Source organism: Manacus vitellinus, unplaced genomic scaffold (genome assembly GCF_001715985.3).
Source record: "Manacus vitellinus isolate BGI_N305 unplaced genomic scaffold, ASM171598v3 scaffold_46_pilon, whole genome shotgun sequence".
Taxonomy (NCBI): domain Eukaryota; kingdom Metazoa; phylum Chordata; class Aves; order Passeriformes; family Pipridae; genus Manacus; species Manacus vitellinus.
The window spans coordinates 6,210,210-6,221,159 of NW_021940578.1; the positions used below are offsets into that span (position 1 = coordinate 6,210,210).

General features: G+C 48.6%; 1 protein-coding gene across 1 annotated transcript; it reads left to right on the forward strand.

The window, feature by feature from the left end:
* Positions 1 to 260: 260 nt before the first annotated feature.
* On the forward strand, positions 261 to 10,938 carry MMP23B (matrix metallopeptidase 23B). Its single transcript, XM_008925623.3, has 8 exons — positions 261 to 498; positions 3,714 to 3,856; positions 5,119 to 5,258; positions 6,587 to 6,754; positions 7,371 to 7,535; positions 7,736 to 7,846; positions 8,715 to 8,841; positions 9,498 to 10,938. The coding sequence occupies exons 1-8, from the start codon at positions 328 to 330 to the stop codon at positions 9,670 to 9,672; spliced, it is 1,200 nt and encodes a 399-aa protein (XP_008923871.2). The 5' UTR covers positions 261 to 327; the 3' UTR covers positions 9,673 to 10,938.
* The last annotated feature ends 12 nt before the right edge of the window (positions 10,939 to 10,950 follow it).

Sequence of the window (10,950 nt, forward strand, 5' to 3'; positions counted from 1 at the left end):
TTCACTTTGCTGCTGTTCCTCCGCCAGCCCAAATTTCAGCTGCAGTAACATGATCCCACTTGGCAGAGCCTGAGAGAATCTCTGGCACATTGGGAAGAGGCTTAATGTAAAGTCTACTTTTTTTTTTTTTTTCCTTTTTTTTCTTTTCTTTTCTTTTTTTTTAATTTTTTGAGAGCTTTTTTTGAAGCTCTGGTGGTTCTGCACAGCTTTGGCAGGAGCTGCAACGGGCTCCTCACAGATGCTCCAAATGTGAGCACAAGATGAGCTCAGTGCAGGGGATGTCTTAGTGCCTGTCCCAGCTCCCTCCAAAAGCTATTAAAGAGAGACATGGATCAAGCAGAAGAACTTTGTGCAGACAGGAGGAAAGGCTTCCCCTCACTGGACAAAAAAAAGAGCAGTGGCTGGAGAACCGTGGTGGGATTTTTGTGCCTGTTCCCTGTGGTGGCTCTGCTGGCGGTTGTGGAATATCCAGCTGGAGCTGCAGTTCAGGAAAGTCAGGTAGGAGAAGGGATCTGATTCTCAAATGCCTGGAAGGGGGTGTGGGGTATCAAATACCTGTATGTTCTGTTTGGAAGGTGGATGCCTTCAGGGAGAAATCTGAATAGAGAGATATCTGATCTAAATAGAGAAATATCTCGTAGGGCAACAAGGTGTGTTTGGGGCTGGTTGAGTCCCTTTTGGCAAAGGATCCCTGAAGGTGATGGTGCATCCCAGTGCAGTCAGGTTGTCAGAGGTGTGTGTGCAGTCTGGGGCAACCAAACAGTGGAGGCACAAAAAATTGGAGTTGTTTTCCCCCAGAGCTTTGGCTGTTCCTGTGAATCCTCTGCTCTCCCAGCCTGGGATGATGTGGCATTGCATGTCCTGGGATTTCTGGAGCAGCTGAGCTTTCCTAGGAACTCAGGGCTTGTGTGGGACCTAAATTGGGTCCTACAGAACTCTTGGCTGGTATTGACTCCCTTTCAGGGTCCATCCATTATCAGGATGTGCTGGGACAGTCTGAATCCAGGGGGAACTCTGGCAAGGCTCTGGGACTTTCAGGAGCTGATCTTTATTTTTGCTTTTAGCTTAAATTTAGCTTTTAAATTTATATTTAAAAAAAAAAAAAATCTTTAAGTGCATCTTTTCCTGGGTCTTTTTGTGTTTATGAAGCTCTTGGCACTGGCCCCCCTTGTTTGCATCACATGCTCAAGGCTGTTATTAATTGGTCCTGATTCAGAGTTATGTTATTGTGTGGTTTGAGGGGGGAACTGCGTGGCCAGGAGGGAGAAGGGAATTAATTACAGTCGTTACAGCTCAGTGAAGGAACTTACTGGAGGTCTGACTGCAAGGGGGAATAATGCAGAGCAGGGATGTTGGCCAGTGTCTGCCTTTATATTTTTATATATATATATATTATATATTATATATATATATATATGTGTGTGTGGTTGGTTGTTGAGAGGGAGAACTGAACACCTGCCCTTCTAGTTCCTCCCAGGCATTTTGGGGTTTTTGAGACCTTAACCCACAGCTGAATGAGTTTCTTCCTGGGAGTGTCTGACCTCTTCAGCTCTGTGTATTCCCAAAGTCTTGGATCTCTGGCACCCGGACAGATCCTTTGATGGAAGTTATACTGTGAATTTTTAACGAGGTCACTCCATTTCTGTCAGAACCCCAGGTCTGAGCTGCACTTTGGGTGGTTCCCCACCCTTCCCCAATTCGTTCTGCAAGGCTTTTCTTAATTAAAAGCATTTTGTTGCACCAGGGGTGGGTAGAACTTGAGCCTAAAGGAGAACACAGACTGGGCAGAAGGTTTGAGCAAGAGAACTCAGCCTCTGCACCTCTCTTGGTCCAGTGGGTCACATTCATGTCTCAGGGGTTGATGCTGGGCCTGGGTCACCCTCAGTTTGGTTTGGATTTTGAGGATAAGTTCACTAGTGACACATTATTTTAATTGTTTCCCTTTGCCTGTTCAGCACTAATGAATGGCCTGAGGGTTTTAAGCTCAATGGCTGTAGAAAAGACAATCATTTTTCTCCCTTGGGGCTGCAGGAGAGAGCAAATTCAGTGTTCTGGCTTTGCTCAGGAGCAGGAACATCCAGCACAGGGACAGAGAGCTGCTCACCCCAGTGTGAGTTAACAAATCTCCTGAGCTGGAATCCAGAGACTGACAGAATTCCCAGTAATCCTGGGCTCTTCCTGACTGATGCCAGATTACATTAATAATGTAATCAACCCCAATACTGGCACGGGATTGCAGAGAAAACAACAAAGACAGAAAGGATTTGCATAATTCTTCACTGCTTGAAAGAACTGCAAAAAAATAAAAGGGGAAGATAACTTATTATCCTGTAATTATGAGCTAATCTTCTCCAGGCTGCTCTTGCAGCTCCAACAGATCCTCCACCTTGTCTGTGCTGCTCAAAAGGATGCAAAATTTCCCTTTCATATGGAGGGGAAAAGGCATTATCAGAGTAGAAGCCACTGGAGGTGAAGGGAGAGGGACAACAGCCACTGCACCCACATCACCTGTGCCTGGGGAGGAAGGGGCAGGGCCTTGAGCTGAGTGACCCAAAAGCTGTGATCCAACCCCCTGCCAAAGGCTTTCAGCTCAGAGGGCAGTGCTGGCTCCCACCTCTGTCTCTCAGGGATGTCCCTCCAGTTCCTTCTGGGCCAAGACTGTGCTGGGCTCCCATGGTGAGTCAGAGCCAGGGCTGAGCTGCAGGAAAGGCTGAAAACTGCCCTCCTGGGAAAGAAAGAGGCTGAGATTAGATCAGGGTGGAGGGAAGAGTGGCAGTGAGACGTGAGAAAAGAGGCTGGTTTGCTGCTGGGATGGGATCCCTCAGGATGGTGAGTGCTGGTGCTCCGGGCACATCTGGCAGCCGTCGCTTCAGGCCTCTTGTCCTCCCCTGCCACTGCCTGGCTGTGACACCAGGGATGTGCTGCTTTGGCTCTCAGAGCCTCAGTTCTTCCATGGGGAAAATGAGGACAGCTCTTGTTTCCCGTGGAATGTGCTGTGAGGCTGAACAGACTCGAGCTGGTGCAGCTTTTGTACCACAACCACTGTACATGTCACTTGGGAGGTGTCCTGGTGCCTCTGGAGCAAAGATGGCTCACAGATATTCAGTGTCTTAGTCCTGGAAAGGGGAGACAGAGCAGGAAGCCATCCAGAAAAACATGTTGGGTCCCATTCTTTTACCTCCACTGCTCGGGATGAAAAGGCTTTTCTAATTGGAGTCAGACGTGTCACTAAATTTGATGTCTTTTACTGTTCGATGGTTTAAATCCTCTCCAGGGTTTCCAGGGCTGCTGTTTACTTTGAAGGCATTTCAGATCCACAGCACAGCTCTTATAAAGAGCTCTCTGCACAAAGAGCTGCCTGTTTTAGTCATTTTTCCAGCTTTACATTTCTTCTGTGGCGAGGCTGGAGAGCAACAGGAAAGCGAAAAGGAAATGAAAACTTTCCAGGCAGAGCTGCAGCACTTGCCGTGGCCAGAAGCCTCCTGAAGCTTCATTTCTGCTCCATCTGTGCCACACTCCAAGAGGAGAGTGGCTGCAGTGCCCTGGGGTGGGATGGTGCAGCCAGACAGGACCATCTTGTCTCCTGGACACCCCCAAGGCAGCTCCAGTTGTGCTCCCCAGCCTGCAGATGTCCTGTACTGGTTGTTTTTACTGCACACTGTTCAGGCCTGGGGTGTCTCCCACCCCTTCCAACCTGCTGCTTTGTCTTTAAGGAAGATGCCACATCCCCTGGTCTGCACAGAGAGGGTTCCTCAGCTTCACAAAGCCCAGCTTTCCCTCGTCCTCCAGCGCGGAGAAAACGCTACACCATCACCCCGGGGCACTTGAGATGGGACCACTTCAACCTGACCTACAAGTAAGAGGGATCCTGGGGCCTGAGTTCTTCCTGCCACGGGTTTGGGTATTGCCCATGTGGTTATTCCTCAGCCCTGTGCAGGGAGAGCTGCTAAAGCCACTCTGAAATAGGAATAATCCTACAAATGCTGCACCTCTCACTTCAGTGAAACCCTTCAGGGCAGATTCAGGCTTCCTGAGCAGGGACTTCCCTCAGAAGGTCGTGACTGGAGGACTAACTCTGTCATGCTGATGTTTTTAACAGTTCTGTTTGAACCTAAACCATCCCTGAGGGAAATCCCCGTTGGGATTTCGAGATCTCTCTGATTTCAGGAGGACAGAGCTCTTGGTGCTTTTAGGAATCTGTCTCCCTGTTGTCTTTGGGAAAGGATTTCAGCTCTTGGATTATTAATAAACAACAAAAAGCCCTTGGCAATCCTGGGGTGAGGGAATGCTGTGCTCCCTTGCAGGAGCATCCCAAACAGGCTCAGCCTCACCAGAGCCTTAATTGTCCAGGTTTCCCCTCGTTAACAGCCTGGCTTGATACGAAACCTTCTGCTCCCTTTAGGATGTGCTGGGACCAAGGGAGAACATAATCAGCATAGCTAAAAAACAACCAGAGGGGATAGAGAATATACCCAGCTTTTCCCCATTGAGGCAATTCCCTGAATGCAGATCTTCCTGTGGGCCAAGGTAAGTTTCCAGGAGCCATCTGTGCATTCCCATGGTACAAACAGGGCCTGCACCAGGAGTTTTCCCCCAACTCACTCCGTAGCCTAACCAAAAACCTCTCTTGAGTCTCTCTCCCATGGGATTTAGAGCTTTTTTTCTGAAGGAAATAACTTGATAGGAAAACAAGTCTTTGATATTCTTTGGGACTCTCTTTCAGAAGTTCTGCCTGGGAGTATTTCACACCACTGTGCACACCCATTGTAGCCCAAGTGTCAGGAGCAGGAGTTCCCTGCTGCTGGAACGCAGTCGTTTCCTCTTCCAGCAACCCTGCTCGGCAGACTGGGAGACATCAGGATAAAAATAGTTATCTGAGGGAACCTTGTCTTAAGTGCTGTGCTTGAGAGGAGGAGCAAAAGCTGAAGTGCAGAGCACGTGGCTGTGGAGAACACCAGCTCTTTATTCATCCCCGTGGGGGTTCATTAAACGGGGGTGACATCCAGTTCAGGCGACTCCCGATTTGAACCTGTTGGAGTGAACAGAAATCCTTGTCTGCCTGACAGCGGCCTCCAGCTGGTGCTGTGTTTTTCCTGAAGCTGTCGTGTGTCCCTGCAGAATCCTGTCCTTCCCGAGGAACCTGCTGAGCGCCCGGGACACGCGCCGGGGGCTGGCGGCCGCCTTCCGCATGTGGAGCGAGGTGTCCCCGTTCAGCTTCAGGGAGGTCCCCCGGCACCTCCCCAGCGACCTCAAAATCGGTGAGTCCCCGAGGGATCCAGGGGTTGACTTCCAGGGTGTGAAGCAGGGGGTGGGAGGCCGGAGATGTTCCTCCTGTGCCGGGCGGGCTCGGCCTCTTGGAGGAGGGTTGGGACATCCTTTGCCTTTAGTCAGGCAGAGAAACTGCTTTTAGCTTTAATTACTTATTATTTTCAGAGAAACTACTTTTAGCTTTTATTACTTATTGTTTTAGCTTTTATTGCTTATTAATTTTGATTGACTTTATTAAAATTCCTTGTTAATATTTAGGAAATCATCATCATGATCCACGCTTTCTGTGAACCTTGCGGTCAGGAAGCTTTAGGGATTTGCCAAGAATTAACACTCTGCCACTGGGACAGATGGGGAAATCCACAGATTCCTGTCCCAGAAATGCAGAAATCCCCAGATTTGTACTCCAGAAATGGGGAAATCCAGAGATTCCTATTCCAGAAATGGGGAATTTTGCAGAAGAATGAGAATCTGTAGATTCTTGTCCTGCAGATTGGGAATCTGAATGTTGGAAGGTGAAGTGCCATACCCAGGATCACACAGAGCCAGAGCAGGAGATGGATTCCAGTTGTTCCTGGGTTTGGTCTCCCTTTTGTTGATCCCACTGGAGCACTGTCTTTGCTCCCTCCCCTCTCTCCTGCCCCTCTCTTGCTCTGCAGTTGTTCTGGAGTTCCTGGGGCCTGGAAAAACGTCAGTGCTGAAGCTTTTTCTGCTCAGCCTCAACCTCAGATGTAAATCCTTCCTGGGATTTATGGTCTGTGTGAAATCCTGATTTCCTGTGCATGTGGCAGCAGGACTGTGACAACCAGCAGACTCCCCATCGTTTCGCAACTGGCTCTGGTGCTGCAGGACCCTGCTCAGAGCACATGATGTGCTTCCAGGGGTCTGTCCTGCTCCCTGTGAGCTCCAGGTCCCCAGTTCCAGGGGATGCAGGGTGCTCTGTGATCCTGCTGTGGTGCTGACAAAGAGCTGGGGAGCAGCTCTCACTGTAACTCTGCCCCTGCTTATTGACATTTAAAATAGAACAGTTCCATCCCGGGGTTATCAGTTCAGCTTCTCTCTTAAAAAAAAATGATTTCCACGTGATGTTGCAAGACAAGCTCAGCATTCCCTACTGGGAAGTAAACTTATCTGTGTCCACTGGGAACAGCTCTAAATCCAGGGGCAGCACGTGGCCATCCATTGCTTTGCATTTGTCTTTGCTTTTGTGGCTCCGGAGGTCGGAAAACACGTGGGATCCCATCAGAGACCTTTTTAGTGACTCAGGAGTTCACTGACCCTGCCAGATCCACTCAATCTGCTGCTTTTTTTTCCACAGGCTTCTACTCCATCAACCACACGGACTGCCTGGAGTCCCTCACCCACCACTGCTTCGATGGCACCACGGGGGAACTGGCCCACGCCTTCTTCCCGCCCCACGGAGAAATCCACTTCGATGACCACGAGTACTGGATCCTGGGGAACACCAGGTTCAGCTGGAAGAAAGGTAACAGGGAATGCCTGGGATTTAGCTTTCAGTCTGGGATTTACCTGACGTGGGACAGAGGCAACAGAGCCAGCTGTGGTTTTGTGGGGGTTTGGAAGCTGCTCCTCTGCCCCGTGACTCAGCTGGGCCAAGGGACCCTGTGGGGTGGCAGGGCCGTTTCTGGCTGAATTATTCCATGGAATTATCCCATAGTTCAGTCATAGCCTTCAGTTAGAATCCACCCCTGCTGGATGCAGGGTTCAGGATGCTGCCAAGAGGCTTGAGTTTGTCCCGTGGGCTGAGGGGGATGCAGAGCTCAGTGGAGGCCCTTTCAGACTGGAATATTCCTGCTAAAAACCCCAGTTCCAGCCCAGGGCTGTGGGAACCTGACAAGAGTGAGTGTTGCACAGGGACAGGCCTTCAAACATTGCTCCTTTGGAGTCTGGCACTGCTCTGTGTCCTGCTGCTGGAAATTAGGAGCATGTGGAAATAATTGGCTTTATTTGGACCCAACAAAGAAGATGAAACTGGGGCAACCTTTGACAGGACCGTGCTAGTGCTAAACTATTTCCTCTGGTTTTAGGATTAACAAACACACTTTACCACACAATTCCAGCTGGTTTTCCCTTCCTTCCAGGTGTTTGGCTGACAGACCTGGTCCATGTAGCAGCTCATGAAATAGGCCATGCCTTGGGCCTGATGCACTCCCTGAACCCCAACGCCCTCATGCACATCAACGCCACCCTGACTGGGAAAAAGACCATCTCCCAGGATGAGGTGTGGGGAATCCACAGGCTTTATGGTGAGGAACCAGGGCTCTGGATCCTGCAGAGCACTCGTGGTGTCAGATCCCAGCTCTGTTTGTGCTCCTCCTTTAGATTCTTCCCTGTCCCAGCTCCCCCATTTACACTCAGGGATCTGATTAAGTGAAGTGTTGATGTTTTTCACAGAAGGAACTCCCTCCCCCAGCCCTTCTAATGCCCGTTTCTCCTCCTGTTTCAGGCTGTAAAGACAGATTATTTATGTGCCCAGCATGGGCAAAAAAAGGCTTCTGTGAGAAGCGCAGGAAGCTGATGAAGAAGCACTGCCCATCCACCTGTGACTTCTGCTACGGTATCCAAGGTTTCTTCTGGGATTTGGGGAGGGGTTTTGCACAGAGGGAGGAGGTAAAAGTTATTTAGGGAGAGGCAGGATCTTAATTTCACGCTAGAGATCAGTGGGTGCAAATGATGCAGCTCCAAGCAGCACAACAGAGATGGGGTCTCGGGTATTAGGGGGCAGCTTTTATGTTTAAACATTCATGGAGTGGAACATTAAACTGTCCCGTTCCTCTCTAGTTTAACTGAACCAGTGACAGGGGACAAATACCACAGGCAGGGAGAGGGAAGGGCTGCAGGGCAGTTCCTGAGGCAGGGAGGGGACAGAAACAGGACAAGGGGCATCTCAAGCACAGCTGGGCTTGAGCTGCTCCCAGAAAAGGAGATAAAGGATGTTAATCCTGATCCAGCCTCTCAGTTTTACAGATCCAGATAAGGGACTAATGCAGGATCAGGCCAAGTTGCTGCAGCTGTGGAATTAACTTCAGACAAATAACTGGCCTTAAGATGTACCGTGGAACTGGTACCTCTTTCTCCAGCACAGCACTGGGGTTTTTTAGGCCAGATTAATGCAGAGATGCAATAAATTCCAAACTCCTATATGGGTTTGTATAACACTTTTGGGACTGTTCATATCTTCTTCCATAGCTGTGGGCTAGTTGATTTTTATCCACCTCAGTTTACACCCCACAAAGTAAGTTTTTATCTTTGCACATGAATCATGTTACGTGTCCGTCCAAGAATCGCTCATTTTTAAATTCATACTTTCAAGGCTCCTTAAATGACAACCTAATTCTGTGCAAGTGTTTTGGAAGGACCAAACTTGCTGATGAGAGCTGCTCACTAACTGCTGCCACTTCCCTCTCTCCTCTGTGGGGGGACAGAATTCCCATTTCCAACGGTGCCCCCGACTCTGCCCCCGCCAAGGACCAAGACCAAGACGGTCTCTGAGGGCAGGAACGTCACCTTCCGCTGCGGGCAGAAGATCATCCACAAAAAAGGCAAAGTCTAGTAAGTGCTCCATCCCTCCTCCCACTCCCTGGGAGCCTCTGCAGGGAAAGGATGAGGGAGGATGGCAAACCTGGGGGACCGGGAAGGGAGTTGTTTATAATCTGGAGGGTGTCACTGGCTCCCTCCAGAGTTGGGAGAGGGGTGGGAAGGGAGAGGGATTGATCAGAACGTTGCAGAGCTTTTCTTTAGCCTGAAAGCAGAGCTCTCAGAAACCACCAGGAGGTCAAAAAAAAGGATAAAATCCAGTTCTCATACAGAGCACAAAGCTAATTCCTGTGATCAAGCCAAATTCCCTGATCCATATTCTGAAAAAAAAGAAAAAACAGTGTTCAATTTACCCTTTTAGTTCATTGTTATTTAGCTGTTACTAAAATACAAGCATGTTATTTAATGCTGAGAGATTGGCCCATGAGTTGGTTTAGACTGAGGACCCAAATTCCCATTAACTTTTCCCATTAACTTTTAGTGAGATTCAAGCTCCAGAATTACTCAGGATTGTGCCCTGTTACACTTGAAATACAAACCCAACTGTGTTTTCTTGAAGTCCCATCTCTGCTCTGCACTTAAAAATTTAGTGGGAGAAAGAACAATTAACACACACATTGAACAGTTCTAGACATTTGTAGTTTTAATTTCTGTTGTTTTTCTTATGACAGCTGGTATAAAGATAAGGAGCTTCTGGAATACTCATATCCAGGTTATTTATCCTTAAATGAAGATCACATGAGCATCATTGCAAATGCAATTAATGAAGGAACTTACACTTGTATAGTGAAGAAAAAAGAAAGGATCCTGACTACTTATTCCTGGAGAATCAGACTGAAGCACTGACAAGGCCCTGGAATGAGCTCCTTCAGTTCCTGCTAGTTCTGTTTCAAATTGTTTCTTTGGCATTTTTTTATATTTAATTTCCAGTAGTGCAACTGAACTTCTCCATCAGCTGCTTCCTCACCCTGGGCAAAAGAGACTCTTGAGACTGGTTACTGGAATGTAAAACTCTTCCAAATTAGTTTTAATGACAAAGAATTTATCAAGTAGGTGCTGTACAGAGAATTAAAAAAAAAAACAACTTTTTTTTTTTTTAAAGAAAAGCATCAGATGGTGCAGTTGAACTGTGTGGATCCCTGGGAACTGCTGGAAAACAGGAGCAGAACTGCATCAGCCACCAGGATGGCTCAGCTGGGCTGCACTGGAGGCAGACTGGGGAAGGAAAAAGGAGCAGTTTAATACTCTGGAAGTGTTTCTGCCCTTGTTTTAGATCCTGGTGCTCTGCAACACAAGAAGTTCTACAAAAGTCTAAGCCCCAGGACCACTTTTTCTCCTCCTGCTCAGGAGGAGGGTGTGGGGCACAGCAGCCCTGTCTCACTCCACAGTCCACCGTGGGCAGGTCAAGTATCCCTAGAACATCTTTTCCCCCCAGATCCCCTTCCCAGGGTTTGTATTTATTCCTTTGATCCCAACAGGCCCCGAGTGCTCAGAGCTTGTCCCTCAGGTGTCCGAGCCAGGAGCACACAAGGTGATTCCCATCACTGTCCTCCCCCAGGCTGAGGGGAATGTGCCACATCCAGCTGGAAGAGAGCACGAGGAGCGGTTGGTGAAGCTGGGAAGGGAATAATTCCATGTCAGATCCAAACTCTGCAGTCAGTCATGGTTTAATCCTTGAGTTCACACAGGCTCTGCTTCCGTGGACTCCTGCTTTTCAATGGGTTACTGAGCTCCCTCTCCGAGGAATCTTCTGGAATGGGGAATGTTTCAGTGATAGACCAGTGACAGAGCTGTTTCTCCTTCAGAAACAGGAACATTCCTGCACAGGGAAAACAACCCAGCTGCTTCCAAACCTCACCCCAACTTCAGCACCTCCCCCTTCCAGCTCCAAGGCCTTTACCCTCAGAAGAACTCTTCAAAATGTACTGAGAGGGATAGAATGTTTATGATTTCTGTTAATCCTGTTCCTGGCCTGGTGCCCAGTTCTGACTGCTTGAAAATTTGGTGTTTTCCAAACCTCCCTTGTTCCCAGAACAGAGCGAGCCCGTTATAAATCAGGAACTGCAAGGGATGTGATATTCCAGCACAATTCCTCCTCTGGTTGTTCCTGAGATGTGGCATCAC

Coding starts and splice junctions, on each gene's coding strand:
- MMP23B (XM_008925623.3), top strand. CDS start 328: ATGGATCAAGCAGAAGAACTTTGTGCAGACAGGAGGAAAGGCTTCCCC. Junction 499..3,713: donor CTGCAGTTCAGGAAAGTCAG/GTAGGAGAAGGG, acceptor TTTGTCTTTAAG/GAAGATGCCACATCCCCTGG. Junction 3,857..5,118: donor CACTTCAACCTGACCTACAA/GTAAGAGGGATC, acceptor GTGTCCCTGCAG/AATCCTGTCCTTCCCGAGGA.